General features: G+C 38.6%; 1 protein-coding gene across 2 annotated transcripts; it reads right to left on the bottom strand.

Annotated features, from left to right (window-relative positions):
- Nucleotides 1–2,871: 2,871 nt before the first annotated feature.
- kctd5b (potassium channel tetramerization domain containing 5b) lies at nt 2,872–25,116 on the bottom strand. Of its 2 annotated transcripts, XM_037753912.1 has the most exons (7): nt 24,708–25,116; nt 15,098–15,206; nt 13,887–13,978; nt 13,672–13,767; nt 13,354–13,458; nt 9,935–10,060; nt 2,872–6,083 (listed from the first exon to the last, which is right to left on the bottom strand). In XM_037753912.1, the coding sequence occupies exons 1-7, from the start codon at nt 24,918–24,920 to the stop codon at nt 6,054–6,056; spliced, it is 771 nt and encodes a 256-aa protein (XP_037609840.1). In that variant the 5' UTR covers nt 24,921–25,116; the 3' UTR covers nt 2,872–6,053. The 2 variants fall into 2 exon arrangements, with proteins under 2 accessions (XP_037609840.1, XP_037609841.1); XM_037753913.1 differs by lacking the exon at nt 13,354–13,458 and having other exon boundaries at nt 24,708–25,103.
- Between the last annotated feature and the right edge of the window lie 1,848 nt (nt 25,117–26,964).

Consider the following 26,964-nt stretch of genomic DNA (forward strand, 5'->3'; position numbering starts at 1 on the left):
AAAGTCATAATATTACGCGAAAAACGTTGTTATATTACGAGAATAAAGTCGTAACATTTCGAGAAAAAAAATGGTAATATTACAAGAATAAAGTCATAATATTACGCGAAAAACGTTGTGATATTACAAGAATAAAGTCGTAATAAAAACGAGAATAAAGTCGTGATATTACAAGAAAAAAGTTGTGATATTACGTGAATAAAGTTGTAATATTACGAGAAAAATGTTGTGATATTACAAGAATAAAGTCGTAATATTATGAGAAAAAAGTCGTAATATTACGAGAATAAAGTCGTAATATTATGAGAATAGTCATAACTTTACCAGAAAAAAAGTCGTAATATTACGAGAATAAAGTCATAATATTATGAGAAAAAAAGTCGTAATATTACGAGAATAAAGTCATAATATTACAAGAAAAAAGTTGTAATATTACGAGAATAAAGTCATAACATTACGAGAAAAAAGTCGTAATGTAACGAGAATAAAGTCATAACTTTACGAGAAAAAAAGTCTTAATATTACGAGAATAAAGTCATAATATTACGAGAATAAAGTCATAATATTACGAGAAAAAAATTGTAATATTACGAGAATAAAGTCATAATATTAAGATAATAAAGTCATAATATTATGAGAATAAAGTCAGAACTTTACGAGAAAAAAAGAAAATAACACGTAAAATTACTACTTTTTTAATATTATGACTTTATGCTCATAATATTTTGACTTCATTCTCGAAATCTCAGATTTATTTTTTTCCTCAATGTGGCCCTAATACTCCGTCGTACCGTCGTACCATAGATCTACAACAATGATAAATAAAAATGAAAATGTAAACAAAAAAACAGTTATTCATTTCCATGTTTATAAATCCACAGGGAACCACTGGAGAGGAGCTGAAGAGACACATGTGGCTCCGGAGCTGCAGGTTGCTTAGAGACCCCTGTTGTAGGTAGATCAGGCTGCGCGTTTATCTTTTGCGTTTTTTGAGTGTACCGTTTACTTTTCTTTTTTTTCCTTTATTTGGTTTTACTCACACATTTACTACATAAACATACTTAATTAGATACAAATATGAATAGAACCAACTTTTCCACTTTTTACAATAAAATTATAGAACACACAAACAGAACATGGGATGCTTTTCATGTGAAATAAGATCAAATAAATAATAATAATTAAAAAAAAAATACATTTAGTAAAAAAGAAATTTAAATAAAATCCAAATGTCCTCAAATTTAGTTTCTTGATGCCTCTTTGAGAAAGTAATTCTTTCCATTACAAATATTTCATAAATGACATCATACCAGTTCTCTAATGATGGGGTATCTGGTTTAAGCCGTTTCTTAGTAATTGCTTCTCTAGCAGCTACACTCAATATTCTAAATAAGTATTTTGTTTTAATATTTGTAGATGTTGAAAGTAGAAGACCAAACAAGAGTTCGTCCCACTTAAAAACTATGTTTGTACCAAATATAGTAACTAATTTTGTGTAAATCCTACACAAAAAGAATTTACTTTTGGATAGGCCCAAAACAGGTGATGGTGGTTATCTAGTTCCTCCAGCAGCTGGAAGAGCCTGAGTGATGAGACTTCTGAGCAGGTGTAATAAAAGATCTACTAACAGTCTTCCAGCCAAACGCTCTCCATAAGGTTGAGCTCGATATCTTCCACTGAAGAGTGCACCTTTTCAACTGCCCCATGATTTAGCAGGTAAGAATTTAATCTGGTTATTTGTTTATTATTAGTTTCCATTTCATTCAAGAAGCTTAGATTCTGCTGATATCACACACACACACACACACACACACACACACACACACACACACACACACACACACACACCCTTTTAAGTTGTTGGTATAAAAATCATCTTTAGAAAAACTGGAAGTCATAATCTGCCCATCTTCTATGGACATTTTGCAATTTGTTGTTTCCAAAGTATACGGACTGAATTGGGAAAGAAAGCTTTTATGTGTTCAGCACCTACTGCTTGGAATAATGTACAATCTGATCTTCAACTTCAAAACTGAGTTACCTTGAATGAGTTTAAAGATCTGGTGAAATCACTGCAGTCCAGGTTGTCTGTGTGTGTCAAGTGTTTTGTATGAGCAAGTTTTATAATGTTGATTTATGTGTTGTCTGTTACTTTCACTATAACTATCTTGCTGCTATCTTGGCCACGTCTCCCTTGTAAAAGAGATCTTTGATCTCAATGGGATTAACCTGGTTAAATAAAGGACAATAAATAATAAATCTTTTTCAAAAAATAAAACAAGCAAACTTCTCACTTTTAAAATTCACGGCTAGACCTATTATGTTTATTATTAGGAATATCTGCTAACCGACATCTGTTCATTTGTACGGTTTATAGCTTTATTTTTCCATTCTAACAAGCACAGGAGGATTTCCATCTTGTCTTATATAACATCTTTGACCAGACTGAAGACCCACCGTTATGCCAAACGACAAATCCCATCATATAATGTATATATTATATATAATATACTAAAGAGTTTAGATTAAACCGACTGAGATTTTTGGATGTAAGAAAGATATTGAACACTATTGTGTAAAAAAAAAAAAAAAAAAAGTCTACATAATAAACAGGCATGTTTCCAGGCAACTAAGCCATAGCAAAGTGTTATGAGGACCTGACACAAGAGGTCGCTGTTTATCAACAAATAAGATTTGTTGTAAGGATTTTTCCATTTATTGCTATAATATCTACAGGTGTAAGGACACTTCTGTGTGATGTATGATTACTAATTATCATAGAAAGACAATAATATGTATATTATTGTGTATAAAAGCAGAAATTAAATCTGGCAGAGGGGGTAAACACAAAAAAAAACATACACACCGGTATGAATGACAACATTTTTATTCGGTTTACTTTATGCAAGACCATATAGATCTATCCCCTTAACCTCATACTTAGTTTGTACATGTTTAACATTGCATAAGATCGTATAGAATAGTGATCTATGTAGTGATATGAGAACCTTATTCATCAATGTAATTGCTAGATTGAGGAAAAATGACACATTCATTCCCTCTGATTACAACTGTGATCATCTTCAATCATGCATTACAGTGGGTTTGTGGCTTATGACTTGAATGCAAAAACAAACTGGGCACTTATAAGTATTAGGCTACAGATTTGATAAGTTTGTCCATCACGTGAAATGATTTTATCGATGCCAAACGCTCAACCGGTTTGTGAAGGGCATTAAAAGGTAATGTAGCTGCTAAAGTAGAGGGGTTAAAACACCTCAGACCAGAGTATATCAAATGAAATTACAACAGAACCAAGCAAACCAAACACAAAAAACACCTTTTAAATCTCATCGCAGAAAAAAAAGAACGTCTCAAAAGAAGACCCAAATAAACCTTTTGCTCGGAGCCAACGCAGGTAAAAGTTTCATCCTATTAAAAAAGGAGCCACCAGAGAGGGTGGGAAGCAAGATTGTCTGCAACGCTCAAGCATAGGCTGTCAGAAGTGGATGGAGTTTATCTTTATCAGTCAGCACGTCTGTGTGAGTATCAGTTCGTGTGGAGTCGGGAGTGCTAGTTGCCATCGGTGCAGTCACACAAGTCAGACGAAATGTTAACGTGTGTGAGGGAGTGCAAGACAGTACATAATTGGAAGGCTTCAGAATACTATAGCAAATGTAAACATAGCCTAGCTCTGGCAGGAAAATCCAGTCTACTCTGATTGAACCTCTTTGCAGATGTCAAATTTTGCACTTTTTAAAAGCCCTTGTGTGTGTGTTTGTGTGTATATCTATATCAAAAACATGCATCCATACTTTGTTTCCCCGACAATATAAAAATTGTTTTAGTCAAGTGTATACGTGTACATGTGAGTAAATGGAGGTTTGTGTGTCGTTAACAAGTCTATATGTACAAAGTGTGCCAGCATTAAGAAACGTTTACTCATCCCTGACACTAAGATCAATGTGTACAGTACACATAAGACATTGGATTTTGGTCATTGGGGAAAAAAAGGCAACACTAAAATGATTATTTGTGAATGAAATATCCAACCTATCAAAACCACACATCAAACCTGAAAACAACTTTCTATTAAAAAAAGTGTTCTAAAATGCAGTATTTACATTAACAACATTACAGGCTTGTAAGCAATGTGCACAGTGTTGTTTTTCCCACTGTAGTGCTTGTAATGCTGTGTACGAAAACCTACACAATTCAAAATGCTTAGAAGAATCTATCACAATGCAGGAAAAAATACATTTGTTTTTGTTTTTAAATGTAACAGTCAACTTCATAGCCAGCCAAGTATAGCTTTGTTATTGGTTATCAAAACATGTTCCAGGCATGTTCTCAGTGAAAAGACACCATGTTCAGCATCAGCTGTTTCAATCAGAAATCTCTAGAGTCTCTGTACAAGACAATGCAAAACAGAAGTCAACATTGTCAAGATTTTCTCTTTTGTTTTTTTTTTTAAAGATCCAGTATAAACAACTTCCAAGTTGTGTTTTCTATACAGTGTACAAAACGTGCAGTTTGTTTTTTTAAAGAGTTAAATATTAATATTGAATTTGGATTATTTACATCAAAACAAAAATCCTCCTGGATATGAACAGAAAGTCCTTCACCGCTGCCTTCAAACAGTTCCAGTCCCCCAAAACCTCCCACACCACAAATACTTCCCCTCAGAAGATCTTAAGATTTTCCCTCGAACATACAAAATAAACTAGTTAAGGAAAACTCACAAGTCAGTTGAAAATAAAAAAAAAAAATTAAAAAAAGATGCTGTTGCCTCAAGGATATTTTTCCTGACAGGAAACAGATGTTTAAAAAATAATATCACTGTAAAGCAGAATTCACATTTTAAACACCTTTGACTATTTTGGCAGTTAACTTTGGACTTATGAACATGAGGAGTTAAGAAAAATATCTGGCAGATTAAACTTGATATAAAGTTGCACTTTACAAACATTTAGAGAGCAATGTATAGTTCTTTACACTACTAAAAGTTTGCAGAAGCAGCAGAAATCTTACTTTGAAACAACATTTTGAATGAACGTGTGGCTAAATTAGTATGTAGTTAAACACGTTATCCTTATAATACAGGTAAGTGGACTTCCTGAAAACATAATTATTTAATCCCGCAGCATACGCTGGCTGTCTGCGGGTAAAACATTTACTATTCAAGCAATAAAGAACAATTAAGAAGCATCTTGCATCTCAACATTGCCATATCAGGCAGATATTCTGCTCTCTCTAAAGTTATCTTATTTAGTCTATGTGAAAATGGCTCTGCAAGTGGTAGGTAATTTATACCTAATGCCCTTTTACCTACAATATCAAATCACTGACATTTTTGTTCACACAGTTTCCATCCTGGTTTGAGAATATGAACGTGAATATATACAGAAAAAAAATCTTCGATTCAAAGTAAAATGTTTCTAATGCATCTGAAATTGTGTGTGTTGTATATCTGGTTTCCTCATGATCACAAATCTTAGTATAACTGTTTGAAACCTTTAAGAAAATATTTTATTGATTTGTTTTTGGGGGTGAATTTCACATTTAATAGCCTAACTCTTTAAACGTGCGCTAAATAAATGCACAATTCCCTTCTTGACATCTCTGAACAATGATTTTGATACTTTGTAGTTATAAAAGACCATACTGATTGATCCCTTACCAGACCCCTTGAGTTGGAGGATATACTCAATAGATGACCCTGAGAGAATCATTGGCCTTATATGATGATGGCCATATTTTATAGCATAAAACATTTGTAGATTGTAATTCCTTACTCTCAATTAGAAAAAAAAAAAAAACGTGTCGCTAATTTAAAAAAAAAAAAAAAAAAAAAAAAAAAGGTCCAGTTTAAATGTACAGGCACAAATTGTCAGTAAACAGACTTATTTACATCAAGAAATAAAAAAAAAAAAATGGAGGGAAAACAAAAGAAATGCACACCCCTCCTTTAAATCTCCATTGTGCCAAACCTTCTTCCACAGAGACGATATGTTAGCATCATAACACCTGGAGCTCATAATACTGAGTCCGCTTCACATCCGGGAACCCCTTTCCTGAAGGATCTGCAGAGACCAAACACAATGACAGAATGAATAAAAACACATCGAAGCTTTGAACGTCATTTAGCACCGGATTCTGCATTTCAGTATTCAAAGTCACTTCATACATTTTTTTTTTTCTTCCCTGCTACGGTGCATACATTTACTCAACGTGCTGGCTGAATCAAACACACTGAATAGGGCGCAGCGTAAAGGGAAATGCTTGCACAAGTGAGGAAAATAAAGCATTGTGCTAGAGACTATGCAGTAAGCCAATTCTGGGGGAGCTCATGAAGCAGAAAAGCTTGTCAGGTGGGATCAACCTTAGTACTGGAAAGACATGCAGCAGAAACCAACCACAGCAACCTGAAGGATTCTGGACAGCAGAGAACTCAAACTGAGATCCTTATGAAGGCAACAGCAGTGGAATTAAAATGTAACATTACATTTTTAAAGTTCAGTATAGAACTTCTAGAACTAGAGAATCACGTCGCTTCTTCATCACCTATTTTCCCTTTTGGGGCTTTACCACCATCACACAATACATTTAATTGACATCCTAATGATTCTCTGTACTGGAAAAATAACAGAAAATTGTGGATTATGATTTAAGGCCTTTACACACCAGTGGCGTTTTTTTTTTCTCTGTGGGATTAATTTGCAAGTCAATATATTTTTTTTGAACTGTTGTTTTTGTCATGAGTACTTTCACACAGAACGCAAATATTATGCGGCGAAAAAGCAATGTAATTTTTTCCGGAAGGAGGACAATCAATCTGAGCTTTCGCACCGCGAACAAAGTCATCAACCAATCACGTTGTGCGGAATGGAGGCTCTGTAGTCCCATGGATGCATAAAGAGAACTGGATACAGCGTTGGAGGCTCCCGTTCATTCCTATGAGAGTTGCTCAGTGACGCATGAAGCCAAAATGGCTCGATTGCTAAGTGATAAAGTAACCGGATCATCCGGCAATCTTTTGCATCCATCGGGCTCATAGAGCAGTAGTGTTTTCTTTAACTCCGCCTCCCAGCCCTCGCTCCTTCACATGAACAGAAGAAGGGAAATAACTCTGGATTCAGCTATTAGTGCATTTTACAACTTTTAGGACCTAATCATTTAAATAAGGGCTTATCATATTGGGAAGTTGATTTACAGACGTCTTTTCCCTAATGGAAGTCTATAGGGAAAAGTCTTTTTGGGCCCAATGGCATCATGTGACGGACACGGAAATTGCAGTATCGCCGTTTGGTTCTCTATGAAACTATGCTTCAAAGCCTGCCGCTCTTCCTGGGGGCTTGCTGTAGTCCGAACCAAGATGGTAAACGTCATTATTAATTTCAACCTTGACAAGGGAAGCGCCTACCAGATCCACTCCTTCAGTTCTTACCTTTCACAATAAAAGCCCTAGATATATGGGCCTACACTGCGTAACTGTTTACCACAGGAACATTCACATGGAGCATTTCACTAAAAGGAAACTCCATAAAATAGCTTGCAGTAGCTTAGGCTATATAACAATTTACCTCATACAGACGCTGCTCTGGGTCTCTCCCGGCAGTCAGTACTCTGCCTGCGCAAATCTATTTAAAATCTAATTGCATTTTCGTGTTGTTTATTTGTCACACCCCCCCGGTGTGTAAAGGCCTTAGGATCTAACATAGTAATAATAAATTTCTTTTTTCAGTTAATTTTTATTAAATATGTGCAAATAACATTTTCCTGCTGATCATAATAAAAATATACATATAGTTTGACAGTCCTTCCTTTAAATGTCGCAATCCAATCAGTGGCTGAGATTAAACTCAACTTTCCTCATTAGGACACCTTGTATTAAAAGCAGGAAGACAGACATATGAATTTAACTTTAAAAACACACCAGTGCTGTCCAAGCAACACTACAACTTTTATTTTTGACAATGAAATGGACAAAGGGAGCGTAGTAACCGTCCCTTCCCTTTAAATGTCATTGAATGGGGGACAATGAGTCAAACTGCAGCAGCTGATGATTCAGCGCGCACTCCATTAAACAAGGCTGTGAGCATGACAATAATTACAAGGGTCTTATTTACACTACTGAAACAAATGGAGCTCTTCCCATCTGGTTTCAAAGAGAGCTTCACCTGAAAAGAAGTGTTCAACTGGTCTCAGCAGGAACCATCTGACTTTTGATCTAGCTTTGGCTTGTAGACTCTGCTGATTTTCAACCTGGATTCAGTCAATTTGGACTGTATATTATCACATCAGGTTTTCTTTCACATGTGAAAAAAAGTTCTCAGTAGTGTAAACTGCATCAAGGGGGCACGGAGAAGGAAGAGAGGGACTGACTAGGGAAGCGCGGTGGAGGGACTGCGAGCAGTTTAGCGCTCACCGGTGAGTCATAAACGCTCAACGCTAATCAGAGTCATTCATTTCATAATCCGTCTCTTCGTCCTCGCTCTGAGCAACATGCAGCATGCAGACAGCACAGAAGAAGACAAGAAAGGCATGTTTGTAAAAATAATGGAAATTAATGGAGGTGTTAAATGTTGGAAAGGGGAACGAGGAGAAAAATAAAACTAATGGATTAATGTTCAGAGGGGATTAACATCAACAACTACATTTAGAAAAACTCAAAAAAAGTGGAAAAACACAAGAAAACAAGTAAAAAAATGTTCTCCAAGAGAACCCTTCTACCACACTCAATTCACCTGTCACAACCATAGACTGTTTATAAAGATGGACGACTTGACATATCCCCAAAAGTGAAGCCAAAACATCTTGATCGCCCCCTGGTGGCTGGCTGCAGGATCGGTCCTAAAGCCCGCCTTCTCCATGTTAGCGAATGGGTTGAACTAAAAAGTCAAAGTACACTTCAAATAAACTTTTCCTAAAGATGGTTTCTGATATTTTTTTCTGTCTTTCTAGCCAAACAGCTACCGTGATACTAACGTAGCAGCTAGGTGGCTCTTCGCTAGCAAGCTGTGGTTGTGCTTTTTGTAAAGTGGGAGGAAGTGGAGACGCGTCGTCCATCTACAGTATATATACAGTCTATGGCCATGACTGATTCCAAATGGTGCCATTCATTACAAATAAATAACATATTCACAACAAACAGGAGAGATAATTTTAGATTTAAATTCTTGGATAGTACATAGTGAAATTATTCATACTGGAGGACCCAGTATGGATTTGGTGCGCCCTGGAAATAATCACAACAAAGTCTCTACTCTCTCTCTACATTGGCTTGAAAGATGCACTGGTAGGGTTTAATCCTCCTATCAAAATAAAAACAGCAGCATGAATGCAAATTCAACGGTGTGCTTCTTCATGTGTAGTTGCCTTTAAGGAGTGGGGCCCCCGCGGGGACAAGCTGATGGGAGTTTGAATTCCTCAGGGCGTGCCTCCTGCTTCGCTCCCAAAGCCCTTGAGAAAATGACAGACCTTGCCAATAGCACCACTAATCTGCAGACCTGTGCTCTCTTAATGCCCCCCAGCATGGATGATGCTGTTTATAGTTTTATATTATATGTGGGGTATAGTCATAGGCATGAAAATGTAAGTTGTTCATGCCTGAATCTAAACAGGAGAGCACTGTTCAGTTGTGAAAAAGGTCAAAATGAATGTCTGCTTTTATGTTTTATCTTCTTTTTCTCTGATCACTTGTGGTTTTACAGGCAGGCTGCTTTTTTTAACTGAGGGACTGAATATTCACAATGTTCTCCTTCATAGAGCTTTCTCATCAATAAACCAGAGGTGCTTTCAGTCCCCTGGTGGCATGTTCATAAATGTGATGCATTTAAAAACATCCCAGCACAGGCCGTCATTCACAGATGTTTGCTGTGGATGAATTTTCAACCGTTCCAACTCTCCTCCACACACACTCACACACACTTACCTTAGCCTTCTCACTGGGCTCACTGTTTGTCCCGTATGATTGATTGTGCAGCTCCTTGGAGACTACGCACAGGAACTCGGCTTGGTCTTCGTTTCCGTAGTTGTAAGAGGAGCCTATGCTGACCAGCTAGAGAGACACGAGAGCAGAGCACAGACGGAGAATTAGTCTTTGGCTGATGAAGTAGAGGCAGAAACTGGGTTACTCATGGTGGGAAAACAGAGGTAGGGCGGCTTTAAAGTAACGTAAAAGAGGTTGAGGAGCACAGAGGATCTACAGGTTCATGCAATTCAAATGGAAAGCTTCTCAATATATTATTTTGGAGCTTCCCTAATTAGACATAGCTAAAAAAAACGTTCATACCAGACTAGTCTTAGTATGGTCTGTGTAATCCTGACTTTGAAGTTTGTTTTTAGGATTAATTATCGTGCATGTTTTGCCTTTATTTGAGACACCACATATTATGGGATACAGTGGGGATGACACATAAAAGTCCATAGTGAGATTTAAACCCAGGATGTCATGGTAGCACAATTACATGGTACACTGAGACCACTAGGCCAACAGGGAAACCCACTTAAAAAAAACAAAAAAAAACTAATACACCAAGAGAAGACAGAAGTTAGAGGCTTCAAACCCTATTTCAAGAGTTTAAGGGTGCATAGAAATGTGTGAGTTTTGAATCATTCATTTATCAAATGTAATGACAGATAGTGTTTTCATGACCTGCAGAAATGCCAGCGTTGAAATCCAAAATAAAACATTCATGAAGATCAAAGGGTGAACAGAAAACTGAGTTACCGAAGTAATTGCACAAAAATTAAATAAATGGTGGTCCACAAAAATAAGGCAATGATAATAAAAGAAATAGCACAAAGACGCCACAGACAGAAAAAAAGATAATCAGCAGATAGTTATTGAATACAAGTGCAGGGACTCGACAACAGGAAGCACACATGCCGGCGGAAAATCCATGGGGGAAACAGTGGATTTGACTTGATAGGACCAGCCTTGTTTGAAGTGAATAGTTGGAGACAAATTGATGCAATCAAGTGTTGAAAACTACAAAGCAAATAAAGGGAGCAAACTACAAAGTAGCTCACTCCTATCAGTAACATCCCCTTCATGTTTCAGCTCTGTGACTTAAGATTTGAATGTTAGTTGAACCATGACAAAGACAGCGTGGGTACGATTTTCTCCGGTGCTTCAACAGCCACATTAATTAAAGGGATAGTTTGGGTGTTTTGTAGTGGGGTTGTGAGAGGTACTTATCCATAGTCAGTGTATTACCTACAGTAGATGACAGTTGGCACGCCACCAGTTTGGAGAAGTAGACAGGAGTTAAAGCACGGAAGCAAAGCAATGTACTGCTGTGGACGGGGGGAGCAGCAAAACATATTTTAGTCATCTGAGAGAAAGGCCAACCTAAATATGGAATACTTTCGCCGCTTTACCTTGCCATCAGACAGCAATACAGTCTATGCTTCCGAAGGGGAACTGAAGCCGTTATCTATGCTCTCACCAAAACAACGAGACTCCATTGAAAAAAAACAGTCATTTTAAAAGGGTTAGTTTGGATTCAAAGTCCAAAGTCACACAATAACACAAACAAACTAACCAACCAATAGAGGCAGCGATAGACAAGGACCTTCCATGTTCTGCGAGGTAAAATTACTGTTTTATTTCACTGGAGTCTGGTGGCTTTGGTGAGAGCATAGAAGGATACAACGGCTTCAGTTAGGCTGTCTGATGGCAAGATAAAGCATTGAAACTGAACACTTCAACTGATATTGATTTTTTTTTTAGGTGGGCCTTTCTTTTAGGTGGCTAAAATATGTTTTGCTGCTGCCCCCGTCCACAGCAGTACCAATTGGTTTGGTTCCGTGCGGTAACTCCTGTCTGTTTCTCCAAACTGGGGATGCGCCGACAGTCATCTATTGTAGGTAACACACTGACTACGGATAAGTACCTCAAACAACCCCACTTCAAAACACCCAATCTATCCCTTAAAGATCAATACCATCAGTGCTAGATACTATGAGCTGCATTCTATAATCGGCTTTCTAGGACTCTATTTCATTATGTCTGCCAACTCTTGCCTTAGCTGCACGGCTTACCAGTCTACCACAAGGATTGAGAGAGAACAGAGTGAAGAACCAAAATTCAACCAAATGAAAACATCATTGAAGCTACTGCTTGTAACAGCGAGTGGCTTTTTCCTCCGAGCATTGAATGCGTCAATCGGGAAAATAATTTGCATGAGAAAAATCCCATGCATGGTATCTTTAAATACAATACGCATGGCAATTTCAAATTTTCCTGTTCCAAATCATGTCAGTTTGAATACAAAGACACAAAAGGACACAAGAGGATAATTACATCAGTAAGATCTTTATAAACAAACATCATGCACACCTTGAAAAACATGAGAAAAACAAAACAGAGCAATTCCTGTTCCTGAATAACTGCTGAATGTTAAGTGTTTGTACACTGCAGGCTACATGTATACCGTCTGTACCCAGGTGTGCATGTTCAGACATGCATCGCCTCATTAGCCGCTGCTGCCGGAGACTTGTTGTTGTTAAGCAATCTCTCTCGCATTAGGCATCAACGCAGCAAAAAAAGAATAAATAATCTCAACTAGCTGCCGTGGATTCCACTTGTCACTCTGCTAAAGGCTCAACACGCACCAAATCCTAAAACTTCCTGGGTGAAATACACTTCAACAACTCGTCTATATTAACAGAGTCTTAAAGCAGCAGTAGGTCATTAAAGCTCATCTCCCCAATAGACTCTCCTGGGCTGACGACCGAGCTTTAGGCTTTGCATAAGGAGTGTTTCTAGGAGTTTCCCATCTGACCTGCGTGAGGAGATTAGAGAGATTTCGGCTCTAATGGGAGATCCAGTGATCCCTCGTCTCAGAGAGACACATAATACACACGGCAACACCCACACAAACGTGTGGTTTTTCATTTGAATTATATTCCAGCTGAACAAAAACTCATGTAATCTTTCACTCTTAATGTTTGAATCTGTTTCAATTACAAGGTATAAAACATTTCACTTCTTAAACAACCAACACTATATTACAGCACAGCCCCCCAAAAAACAGCCAAGTGGCTATATCAAAGCAGAACACAGAAAGCTGTTGACAGGCTTAAAAAACTGTGAATGCAGTATGAATAAAAAAATAGCATAATAAAACAAAAATCACAGACAAAAGAAAAAAAAAAAGGTGTCATGTTCTCTTAGCCTCACTGGTGAGCAAGCAGTACGAATGAACACTGAAAAGAATCAACTCAAAATAAATGATCAAGAGCTATGTGTCTACTTGGGACAAATGATGGCCACCGGGGGTGTGTATGGACAACATGGGGACCATGCAGTGACCGGCCCGTGGACAGAAATTTGTTAAGACACACCTCTCCGCTGTTGTTTGGCAAAGCAGACTCCTCTCCCTTCACCTCCCTTGACACAATCAGCAGAAACTCTGACTGGTGGGCCCGCCCGTAACCTATACTGACAAGCTGCAATGACCAATCAGAGCACAGAAGGGATGCCCGGATCACGTATGCGGACATTGAGAAAGATGTGATTTGCCGTTTGGCTTCTTTTTTTTTTTTTTTTAAAGCCATTTCCAATATAGAGGATTGGACTTTCTGGGTCAATGTGAGCATAGCAGGGTGGGTGAAGCACATGAAAGGATGATTGCTGCTGTCACCCTGCAGGGAGAGATTTACCTGTTCAAACTTCCAGCCGTCAGACATGGTCGACACCATCTGTGTCAGCTCCTCCTCCTGGCACTGCAGCACCCGGTACACATGCTTCACTGGAACCTGAGAGGAGGAGGGACACGTTAAGAGAAACGGGACGGAGAGGGAGAAATGACACAAAATTAATGAAACATTAGAGTCATATTGATGGAGAAAATCTATTTAAATAGAACTTCATGTACCTGTGATGTTTTACAGTCGCGTTCCCTGATCTTGTCCTTGAGGAGCTTTATTAATGATGTGATGTTGTAGAATTCGGCTTCTTCTAGCACACCTAAAACAGCGAAAAAGAAACGGTTAAGCTTTTAAGGCAGACTTAAAGCCGTTTCATACCAAGTACGGATTTTTGTCTGAAAAATGCGCACAGAAATTTATAAAAACTGATTTTGTTGGTCTTTATGGATGCTTGCAAACCCCTGCAGAACATTTGTGCGGGGGAAAAGATGGTCCAATGGACCTCAATTTCAGCGGATTTCCGCCTGAGGAAATGTATGTTTGACAAATGAAATCGTTTGGTCAAACTGAACGCAGTCACTCTGCATAATATTTAGCCATGTGCTTCTGTTTGTTGCACTGAGAGAGTGCGTATTTTCGAAACAATGGGCGTTTGTTTTCATGTTGATGGACTGCTTTTTTCGTTCTAATGGGACATTTTTCGGACTTAATGGACTGTCCCCTTCTCAACACCCAATAATGTACAAACAATGACAAACACTACTACCTCAACAACCAAATAAAGGGCAATATATGGCTTGAGATCGACCAGCAGCTGGGATATGATGAAGATGGTAACGTAGCAGATATGCACTTGCTGACGTTATATGTTGGTCACGGAACGGGGCTAGCCCCAACAGCTAACGTTAGCATCAAATTAGGGGTCCGATTAGTTGATGTGTTTTGTAGTTAAGGTTAGCCCCTTAAATATTCTCTGTCTGGATAGGTTTTTGTTGTGTGGAGCGGACATTGGCACTATTTAGGAGTAAACTCAATGATGAAAAATGGAACTCGGCAACGCGGATAATTCGCACCAGAACCGGTATGCATAGTTGTCATGCGGACAATTCATTGCACTGGTGAGAAACGCCTTTTACCCTGCTGCTGCTGCTACTGCTAAAAATATCATCTACTTTAGAGTTCTGCGGAGATGCGGGTGTAATGTGTTGGAATCTATACTTTGACCAATCAAATTATATGTATTGCACTTACGTTCTATTAAAAACGAGATGTGATGGACATGTAGGAAGCTCAGCTGAATTGCCTTTATCTCTTTGCAATCATTGCCATCACATTACCTTTTACAACAATCGATCAACAATAATGAACTCAAATATTCACAAGTTTGTTTTGGAAAACATTTCTTAAAGATTCATCTCGTATTAGATGGAGACGTTACCTTCCTCCGCCAAGTCCCTGTTGAGCACCAGTTTGCCATGCCTCAAGTAGTTCAGCACTGGCCCAAAGTATGTGGGGTCTCTGTCTATGAGATAGGCACCAGTTTCATCCTGAAAAGCAGAAAAGAAGGAGGATGTCATTAATAGAATAACATTGTATTCACTGTCAAGATTTGAAGAAATAGTTCAAAATTTTGGAAATATGCCTGTTCCTGGTCAAACCCACACTTTGAGAACCACTGATAGCAATTTTAATTGTATGCATCCAGTACAAGGAACGCAGTGCGCACAGAGATGAAAGTGATTTAAAATCCTCTCATCTGAAAATTGTGTTTTGCAAAATGTCAGTGTTCCTTTTAAAAAGAGACAATGAGCAGCCGCGGCCTATATCTTAATCGAAACATAATCTGTGGGGTGGAAAAAAAACAACAGTGTGCATCAGTGAATAAAACTCCAGGGATGAGAATTATGAGGTCAGCTCCTGTGCTGATAATCTCTACAGGGCTCCAGAGGACATGCGCACACAGAGCCACACACGAACGACAGCTTTGGGATATCACTTCACTATTCCCACAGGCCTTGGGTTTGATCCCGATTTCTTCACAACCGCTGGGTATTCCCCTATTTCTGTAAGTACTGTGATTAGACCGTCTTTGTCTCGTGGGGGAAGAGGAGGCTAAAACAATTAGAGCAGAACAGAAAAGGATTTGGAACAGCGAGCTGAATCCACCGAGGGGACCGAGAGAAAGCACCTTGGCTTACAACCGACAATTAGCCTAGTCTACTCTGGTCTGTTACATCGTGGGTCTAACACATGAGTCTGTTTGAACAGCTGTCCAACTACTGCAGCCAACACCAGTTTAATACGAAAAAATGTTTAATATGATGTGACATTTAGTGAGTCAAACATGCTTGACATTTTAGTAAAACGCTCAGCAGGGAGGACAGGCCTTAAGCAAATTTTGTGCTAATCCTCAAATGCTACAGGATGTTTGACTTTGCATCAGTCGAGTAATATGGCTTCAGGAGCAATCTTGGCAAATTAGCGGCATTGCTGGTCGGCGCAATATTGTCACACACTGCAGGCCATGAGCAAACTCAAACAGCCAAGTCCACAATGAAGAACATGTGCATAATCACAATTACGTCGCCTCTACAAGCCCAGAGATGGATTCAACTCAAAATCCATTAATCTTTCCAATAATGAGAAAAGGTCCCAGTGCATTTTCTTTTGTAATGAATCTGAACCCTCCTGCTGGATGACCTCCTTTTCAATGCAAAACATATCCCAGTGGAGTCCAATGGAGCTCTATTCTGGTCTTATTGCCTCGTGTCAGTTCCTTACATTTCCATAGTCAATGAAGTTTAAGCAAAAGCACAGGTGGGGAGGAAACAGACGAGGCCACAGCTGCACGACTCACCACATTCAAACCACACTGTACACAATGGTTGATTTTAACACAGGAGGTTAAGCTTCTATTCTTCACTGCATAGCAAAAAGGTGCCATGCACTAAATATTTCTATTTCTACTCCATGGCCACATGTATCCACTACTAATAATTTTACTTACAATGAACTTGAGAGCAAGATGGGCTTGTTCATATTATGGATAGAACTGCCATTTTTGCCTGATGAACATCGCCGATTTTACTTTTAATTCCTATCAAAAATCTGTTGATCTTGTACTTAACATATGGTTTTGCTTTCTGAATTAAACACTGCAAATCTGAAACTTGCTTCACCAGCAACAGAGTGCAAGTGTTATTATTCCCTAATGAATCCGTAGACCTTTTCCACAGCAGGAATTTTGACTCGTAGCAGGAAAAGCAGAGGTGGAAGTTAAAACATTAACAATGGCTCCATTACAGCAATTACTGTTTATACCCGTGTTTGACAAGTCAAAATGTCTGTTTTGACAAAAGCTCTATTCAACTTCAGTTTCACTCCACTTTCTCCTCTAAGGTTTTTTTTATGGAAGTTTTCCATGTCTGGATCTATTCAATTTGGGATAGGTTTGAACCAATTGTAGATGTGGGCCTGCAAAGTGCAACATCTAGGCCTTTTTCTTTGAAGACATTTTGACACGTAACAGTAGGAAAAGTACTAGAGCTGCAACGATTAACCAATTAGTTGTCAACTATTAAACTAATAGCCAACTATTTTGATAATTGGTTAATCGGTTTGAGTATTTTTTTCCAGCTTCTTAAACATGATTATGTTCTGGTTTCTTTACTCCTCTATGACAGTAAACTGAATATCTTTGAGTTGTGGACAAAACAAGACACTTGAGGACGTCATCTTGGGCTTTGGGAAACACTGATCGACATTTTTCAACATTTTCTGACATTTTATAGACCAAAACAACTAATCGATTAATTAAGAAAATAATCGACATTAAAAATAATCGTTAGTTGCAGCTCTAAAAAGTACAGGAGTAAACAAAAATTAATTACGGCTGAATTCCATTTAGCTGCTTTGGTGTCAGGGTCCCTGCTATTGTGCATGCTGGCTCACGGTCATACTGGGACACTAAAATAACAGAGCCGTCGTTAATGTTATTAGCAAGTAACACCTGCGCTCATCCTACTATGACAAGTGAAAAATGTCTGCTGTGAAAAAGGCTGATCTCACTATACAAATAAACTATTGTATACAGCCTCAAAACACTCCCACTGATCAAACACTCAAAGCTACCATATGTGTACTCTACACTTCTGTAAACCTTCTGCTTCCTGGCCTGTTGTGCCGACCAGCCTATTGCCGGTCCCCTGGGTGCACATGTTCAGATGATGACCCAGTTCAGAGAGAGATGATTATGGGGGCTCTGATATGGGGGCCCGTGTACACAAAGGGGACAGTGTCTTTAATTAAAAACAAAAGGCTGTGTCTCTCGGGGGCCCGGGCTGGGGAGCACTGGGCAACAAGCAGACGGTACAGTGAGGGAACAGGAGGGATGTACTGTGAACGGGCAGGAAAAGAGAAGGAGTTAGGGAGAAATGTATTGAATTAGAAAGCTTTAAGTTCAGTCTGAGAAAGTTCAGCATCTCTGTATAATAACATGTGATGATGAACAAAACTAGCTTATCATCTATGAATATTAAAAACTGCTTAATGTGCGATTGGGAGCAATTCTTTTGCCTCTGCACGGCTCTCGTCCTGGCGACGGCTCGCAGCTAACAGCAAAGAACGTATATTGCTAAGAAATAAAGTCTATTATACGTTCTAATGCAACGCCAGCATCCAGCAGCAGACCTCCGCCCTTTTGGACTGTAATCTAGTCGCCTACCATAATGATGCCAGTAAAATGTCCGCCTACAAAATGCTGTACAGAAGTAAAACAAAATGATTTCTCTTCTATTGTCATAATTTTAATGTCTCTACCGAAATGGCCTGTGTTGAACAATAAAAATAATTTATAAATATGCATACTATTATAACCATTTACTTATTTATTTATTTAACTTTTTTGCCCGGCCATGTGGGGCACACTCACATGCACTAAAAGGCATGCGCCCAGCCCGGCTATGTCAACAAAGCACAGAGGAGCTCGGATTACAACTGATACACACAGAGGGAGAGCGACTTCATTCTCTGCTCAGGCAGACATTACTCCTCTATATCTTTACATAGTAAATAGTTGTTTACTGCTATATTAATTCTCTGGATATTATATAGAGCACATGTAAAGACAACGATCAACTATCGTGACACTTTATCTTCATTCATACCTTATAGAGGTTTATTAATGAAATAAAATGCTAGACTTACATGGAACAAAGACACCAGATGATATCAAAAGTGTCAACACCGCCTACAATAACCACCAGAATTCGGTCAGTTCAGTGTAGGTCAGGCATGCTACATGGTATTTTGTGGTTTGGATTGCAAAAATATTGAAAGTGCAAAGCCTTTCGTACAGTCAATAACAAGAGCCGAGTCAAAGCAGGCCCAACCATGACTGGATTCAAACTGGAGATAACTTAAAAATGTAGGTAAACAAAAGCTAATTAGAAGGCTGGGCTTTCACAGCCGAGGGAAATGTAGAGCATTAACCTTATCATTCTTCTCCTATACACAATACATATCCTCCCACAGGAAATACCATGGCGACCCACCCTTCAAGCATGTGATGTCCAATAAGGCTTTCTGCAGACACATTAACACCGAAAGTCAACCCTTAATTCAACAAAATTAACAAGTCGGTGCACGTTTGAGTACAACAATGCGTGTACACCAAATCTTTGCATGGAATAATTCACCAATTCAAGCCAGACAGGTGTGAGTATATTCACTGCTAAATTTCATAGACTTTCAAATAATACACCAGATGGTGGTTACTAGTAATTATCAAACAAAAAACAGCAACAGCCGTGAAGTCAAACCAATTTGCTCGGATAGAATAAAAAGAATGAAAGCGTAATCAAACACTGCTCGGACTTCACTGCAGTCCAGCTGGAGTACAAGCCCGCTGCAGAAACACTGCTTAAAGATGTTGCAGTAGATCTTCTGAGTCACATGACCGTAGCTACTTAGCCAAGTGGAAGTCTGATCCTTGTAGAGCAGGAGCCAGGAGTCCCTCTGGAGTACAAGCAGTAATGGCATAGTCAAATAGGCCTTCATCTTTTAAATAATACACACATCGCATCAAGGCTGTATTATGTGAAACTATCTCATATTTCAAGATATTTAACGCTGTGCATTTGAATGGGAGTTTAAGGCTGGGGAGGAGACTTCTCGCCTTTCTACCATTTTTAGCTCTGCGAGGCAACACCATAAGTGCGTTTCGCGGAACAATTTATGACGGAGCAGTGCCTCAGGCAGTAAATGAACGGCTCCTTTTAAAACTCCCCTAAAAGCTTTGCTGTCATGATGAGAGGCGGTTAAGTAGCTCCAACGGCTAAGCTGGCGAGCCAGGAAATCTCTGCAACCTGGAGCTTTCTCCTGGCAGAATGAGAAATGTGTATTGCTATAGAAAAAGGAGGCTGGAAGTGAAATGACTGGTCTTGTTGATGACTTGACTTTGTGTGGCACCATTTTAATTTACTGCAACACAATGCGATGATCAATGTCAGTCTTTTGTGGATAAAGTTGCTTTAGTTTAGAGACTAATAAAGCCGATGAGTCACACCTGATTTGCCAGTAGTGCTCTCTGCAGAGTCCCGTCGAGCACTTACTGCAAGAAGACGGAGCAGGAGGAGACCGAGATATCACCCGTTAAATATTTACGTTGCCTCCCACTGTGTGCTCAGGCATGACATACAAGCTGAATACGGCATTAAATGCGGCCATATTTCCCTCACACATGCCGCAGAGAGGACTTCTTCGGGCAGCAAATGGATATAAATATGAAAAGAATGAGATGTTGAAGGAACACGAATCCTTTGTGATGGGGTGCTTGAAATATTGATGCAGCTCTCAAAGCTAGAAAGCTGGGTCTCTACTTGAGTGGTCCTGAGCCGAGTAGTTTGAGAGCAGGAGTTTGCCAAAGGGATGGATGCTCAGTGATGTGCAACTCGCAGCTCGTTGATTGGACAATTGACAATTTTGAGAGCAATACCTGCTTATGATCTTGCAGCATCAATTAGTCACATAAGTCTAACAATCCTAGTTATAACAATATCTCTCTAACGTGACAGCGATGAGCAATTCTAGGGTAAACTATTTTAAAAGTATTCATGTAAATACAAGGCTATCTGCTGTTATGGCCGTGCACGTGACAGCACTTCCTCCACTTTCTCCCTGATCTACCCCAATGTGCAAAACAGGCTCCAGTCAACAACATGAATAATGCAGTTCTCCTCAAGAGTCCTGCTGAAGCACGTCAGCCTGCGTGACTGAGAACTGAACCACTCATTTCCTTGGCTGGGAAACACAATACTGCATTCGCCCAAAAAACAGAGCTCTTCACTGATCTGTTACTCTGATGGGCTTCCTATTCACGTGCAGGGTTGAGTGATGCAAAAAAACAAAAAACATGGTTTTCTTGGCTCAGTTGCAGATAAAATGAAATGATGTCAACGTAAATAGTTTGAGACATTGATGCAAGTGAAATAATATCTAATAATAACCTGTCCTTTACCGGATCTTAAACGAGAATGCCGGCAGGAGAGAGATAATGGCTCGAGAGTCTGATACACACTTAAGACAAGGGATTGAGATGGACTGATCTGTCGCTCATGGGAGGATAAACTGACAAAAAAGCAAGCTGATTATTCAGAGATTAAGATATTTGCATGAAAATACGAGATGAGCCACGGTCTCAGCTTAGTATAAAGCAGGGCAGGGGTGAAGATTAAAATGTGCAAGTAGATGAAAACAATGAATAATGGGGCAGTAAAATGAACGATGAAAAGCAGAGCACATTATACTATGTATACAGACACTAATACATTGTGTTGGACAGTGCCAGGGGCCTTAAAGCACACACGCACGCACACACATACTGCTGTTAAAACCGGCAGATGGACAAACAGAGAGAGCCTGCTTCTGGAGCATTGAGGCCATTCAGGCAGATGAGTGACTTCATCCCCAGCTCTCAGTTGTCAGCAGCACCTCACCCCACTTGGCAATGACTTATGTGCTCATTAGGGGAGCCTCACCACCACCACCAGCACAGAGGCTGATTACTGCAGAGCAAACAGAGCCAAGTAACAGACTAAACCTCAAGAGAGGGAGAGGAAAAAACACAAATTGATCAAGCAATAAAGTCTTATATGTGTAGATCATTTGGCAAGTTAATTATAGCACTAACGCTTGTAAACAGTACAATCACTAAATTAACTAGAAAAGAGCTATAGGTGGACAGTGTATCAATATGATATTTGAGTGAGATTTTGGCTATTTGGATATTATGCTACAGCCCATTTAACCTCCTGGGAACCGAGTTAAAAAAAGTGTCTTCCAATTACTTGTTTGTGATTTCCTTCCTATTTAGGGTTAAAAGAAAATCTTAACAATCTAGGCTTGTTAAATTTTATTTTTATTGTCCACTGTAGTGGACTACAGGACTATTTCAGTGTGAAAAGACAAAAAAAAATTAACAGATTATGGTTGTAGAGTGATATTATACCAAGAATACATTCAAATTGATTAAAAAAAACACATGCCATATCACTGGAAAGCCTAGGATGTCCTCGTTACAATACACCAGTGGTTGATAGAGTAAGTCAAAAGAGTAAGAGGATATGCATGTGGACAAAATGTCCACTACAGAGGACACATGTCAATGGGCGTGGTCTCAGAAGGTTAACGTTATAGCTAATGTCTATTTTTCTGCAATTATGTGACTATTAAAGAATGAAATAACCCACCTCAAGTCTAGATGAAATATTACAGCATCTATAAAATCAGGTACAGCGAATATGCAACAGTAATTTTTGTCAATAATAGGAGAAAAATAAGATGTCACTATTTGACATTTGACACCAGAGCAACGCAATGCAACGGCCTCACATCTCAGATGGGGAAATAGAAAAGAGCTATAGGTGGATAGTGTATGATATACAATTTGAATGAGATTTTGGCTATTTGGATATTATTCTACAGCCCATTTAAAGTTATAGCTAATAGTCTATTTTCTGCAATTATGTGACTATTAAAGAGTGAAATAACCCACCTCAAGTTTAGATGAAATATTACAGCATCTATAAAATCAGGTTACACTATCTATAGCGAATATGTAACAGTAGTTTTTTGTCAATAATGGGAGACAATAAGACAGTACAATCACTAAATGGGCTATAGGTGGATAGTGTATCAATATGATATACAATTTGAATGAGGCTATTTGGATATTATTCTACAGTCCATTTAAAGTTATAGCTAATGTCTATTTTCTGCAATTATGTGACTATTAAAGTTGAGTGAAATAATCCACAGCATCTATGATCACACACAAAATCAGGTTACACTATCTACAGCGAATATGTAAAAGTAGTTTTTGTCAATAATGGGAGAAAATTAAGGTGTCACTATTTGACATTTGACACCATATGATATACAATTTGAATGAGATTTTGGCTATTTGGATATTATTCTACAGCCCATTTAAAGTTATAGCTAATAGTCTATTTTCTGCAATTATGTGACTATTAAAGAGTGAAATAACCCACCTCAAGTTTAGATGAAATATTACAGCATCTATAAAATCAGGTTACACTATCTACAGCGAATATGTAACAGTAGTTTTTTGTCAATAATGGGAGACAATAAGACAGTACAATCACTAAATGGGCTATAGGTGGATAGTGTATCAATATGATATACAATTTGAATGAGGCTATTTGGATATTATTCTACAGTCCATTTAAAGTTATAGCTAATGTCTATTTTCTGCAATTATGTGACTATTAAAGTTGAGTGAAATAAACCACAGCATCTATGATCACACACAAAATCAGGTTACACTATCTACAGCGAATATGTAACGGTAGTTTTTGTCAATAATGGGAGAAAATTAAGGTGTCACTATTTGACATTTGACACCATATGATATACAATTTGAATGAAATTTTGGCTATTTGGATATTATTCTACAGCCCATTTAAAGTTATAGCTAATAGTCTATTTTCTGCAATTATGTGACTATTAAAGAGTGAAATAACCCACCTCAAGTTTAGATGACATATTACAGCATCTATAAAATCAGGTTACACTATCTACAGCGAATATGTAAAAGTAGTTTTTGTCAATAATGGGAGAAAAATTAGGTGTCACTATTTGACATTTGACACCAGAGCAACGCAATGGCCTCATAGATATTATGTGACTATCAAAGAGTGAAATAACCCATCTGAAGTTTAGATTAAATATTACAGCATTGATAAAATCAGGTTACACTAGTAGTTTTTTTGTCAATAATGGGAGAAAAACTAGGTGTCACTATTTGACATTTGACACCAGAGCTAGATAGTGTCTCAATATGATATACAATTTGAATGAGAGTATTTGGATATTATTCTACAGACCATTTAAAGTTATAGCTACTTTCTGCAATTATGTGACAATTAAAAGTTGAGTGAAATAACCCACAGCATCTATGGTCACACACAAAATCAGGTTACTCTATCTAAAGCGAATATGTAAGAGTAGTTTTGGTCAATAATGGAGAGAAATAAGGTGTCACTATTTGACATTTGACACCAGAGAAACGGCCTCAGCTCAGATGGGGGAAAGTTTCCAACTACTGAGACTGCGACTCTACTGGAAAAAACTATTAAACAAATAGTTAAAACCCAAACTATTGTTATTAAAGCCAACACTTACACGTCTAGGTAACATCAAACTTAACACTTAGCAACATATCTTGTTAAAAGGACACACAAAGAGCCAGTTATACACTCACACACACACAGAAGCTAGCAGGAGGATCGTATGTCATGAGGTGACTGTCGGAATCTAGCTAGCTTAACGTGCTAATGCTAACTAGCCACCACACAACAGAAATCGCACTTAAAGTATGAATAAACAGATTTTCACAAAGCATGGGATCTTATTAAGCATATTTTATTAATTGCTTAAGAATAGACTCAGTAAATATAAATTAATTTAGTAGTAAAATGTAAATAAGTTAACCAACTGCTCTCCTAACTGCAGTTAGCTTAGCATGTTACCTTGTCGGAGTCGAGCTCCGGGTCAGCTTGGCTCAGTCTGTACAGAAACGATTTGGGGTCTCGACACAGAGTCTGTCTGGTTGTTAAGAAATACGTCCCACCGACGTTTAGGCGGATCCATTTAGATGCAGCTGAAGCGTTTCTCTCCTGCGGGGAATGGGTTAAACATCTCCGGTGAACGGAGCTGCTCGTCTCGGAGCTGTTCTCTGCCATCACACCTCTCTCTCCTCTCGTCTCCTCTTGTCTCTCCTCTCCGCCCTCAGCTCGGCTCGGCTGTGTGTGTGTGTGTGGAGGCTGACAGGAAATATCTGAGCTGCTGCAGCCACTAACTTGGGGAGTCCACGATTCATGCAAAGCAGCCACTCCTACCAAACCCACTACACACCAGCACTGACAGACACTTATATAGATTATTCCAGAGAGAAGAAAAGGTCCTCCCAGCTTCAATATGGAGCAATGATCTCTTGATACTATGTCATTTAGAATAGAATAGAAAGCTTTATTGTCATTGTATTAAATACAACGAGATTCACAGTTGCCACTTCTGGTCAGTGCTTTAAAACAACCACCTAAAAAAAGTGCAATAAACATAGTCAAGACCAACCAGCTTTAGGTTTTCTACCGTGATGTTTGAGGTTCCTCCCCAGCTTGATCCACTTCAATATGGAGCAATTATCTTGATATATAGACATTGTAATATAGTGAAAATGTGCCATGAACATACTCAAGAACCAACCAGCTGTATGGTTTTCTCCCATGATGTTTGCATTTCAAGTAATTTTCAAGACACAAAAAACAATTATAATGGGCCGGTACTTTATTTACATGCTGTAAAAATGTGAGATGCCATTTGCCACTTGCTGCGGTTGTTAAACAGAAGACAGGAACCATGGCTTTATTTTTAAATATCTGAGCTGCAGCCACGATTGCATGCAAATGCAGGCTGCCAGCGCCTCAGCCACTCCTACCAACCCAACTCCACCAGCAACTGACAGACACTTGTATATATTATTCCAGAGAAGAGGTCCTCCCCAGCTTCAATATGGAGCAATGATCTCTTGATACCGACAGCCTGTAAAATGTCATTTGGTTACAGTATTTCATGATTGTAACATAGAAAATGTGCCATGAACATACTCAAGAACCAACCAGCTTTAGGTTTTCTCCCATGATGTTTGCATTTCAAGTAATTTTCCTGACACAGAAAACAACTATAATGGGCCGGTACTTTATTTACATGCTGCAAAAATGTGAGATGCCATTTGCCACTTGCTGCTTTTCACTGTGTCACACTGTGTAATAAAAAAATGGCACATGAAAAAATGTGTCATAAACATAGTCAAGACCAACCATCTTTAGGTTTTCTCCCGTGATGTTTGCATTTCAAGTAATTGTACCAGAAACATAGTCAAGACCAACCAGCTTTAGGTTTTCTCTTAATACTGACAGCCTGTAAAAATGTCATTTGGTTACAGTATTTTTATGATTATAATATAAAAAAATGTGCCATAAACATAGTCAAGACCAACCAGCTTTAGGTTTTCTCCCGTGATGTTAAGCAAGAATATACAGTACAATCACAATAGCTCAACAAAATGAACACATCCACACAAACGTAAATAAATTCTGACACAACATCCACATTACAACACACAGGATTGAATTATTTGGCTTCACTACCATCACAGCTACTGAATTATCATATAAATAAAGCTTAATTTACATCCAGTTATAATGACTCCCAGCCTTCAGAAGCTGCCACACATCAGTCAAAGGTCAGACAGTAATATATCTGTATGATCAGCGGATGCTGAGTACTTGTGGTTGTTAAACAGAAGACAGGATGTATGGCTTTATTTTTAAATATCTGAGCTGCAAACACTAACTTGGGGAGTCCACAATTGCATGCAAAGCAGGCTGCCAGCAACTCAGCCACTCCTACCAAACCCACTCCACACTAGGTGCAAATGGCAAATAAAACTCTTGAATCTTGAATGTAACATAGAAAATGTGCCATGAACATACTCAAGAACTTTAAGCTTTAAGGTTTTCTCCCATGATGTTTGCATTTCAATTAATTTTCACGACACAAAAAACAATTATAATGGGTCGGTACTTTATTTACATGCTGCAAACATGTGAGATGCCATTGCCACGTGCTGCTTTTCACTGTGTCACAGTGTAACAAAAAAAATGGCACCTAAAAAAATGTGCCATAAACATAGTTAAGACCAACCAGCTTTAGGTTTTCTCCGGT

This window comes from Sebastes umbrosus, chromosome 20 (assembly GCF_015220745.1).
Source record: "Sebastes umbrosus isolate fSebUmb1 chromosome 20, fSebUmb1.pri, whole genome shotgun sequence".
NCBI classification, from domain to species: Eukaryota; Metazoa; Chordata; class Actinopteri; order Perciformes; family Sebastidae; genus Sebastes; species Sebastes umbrosus.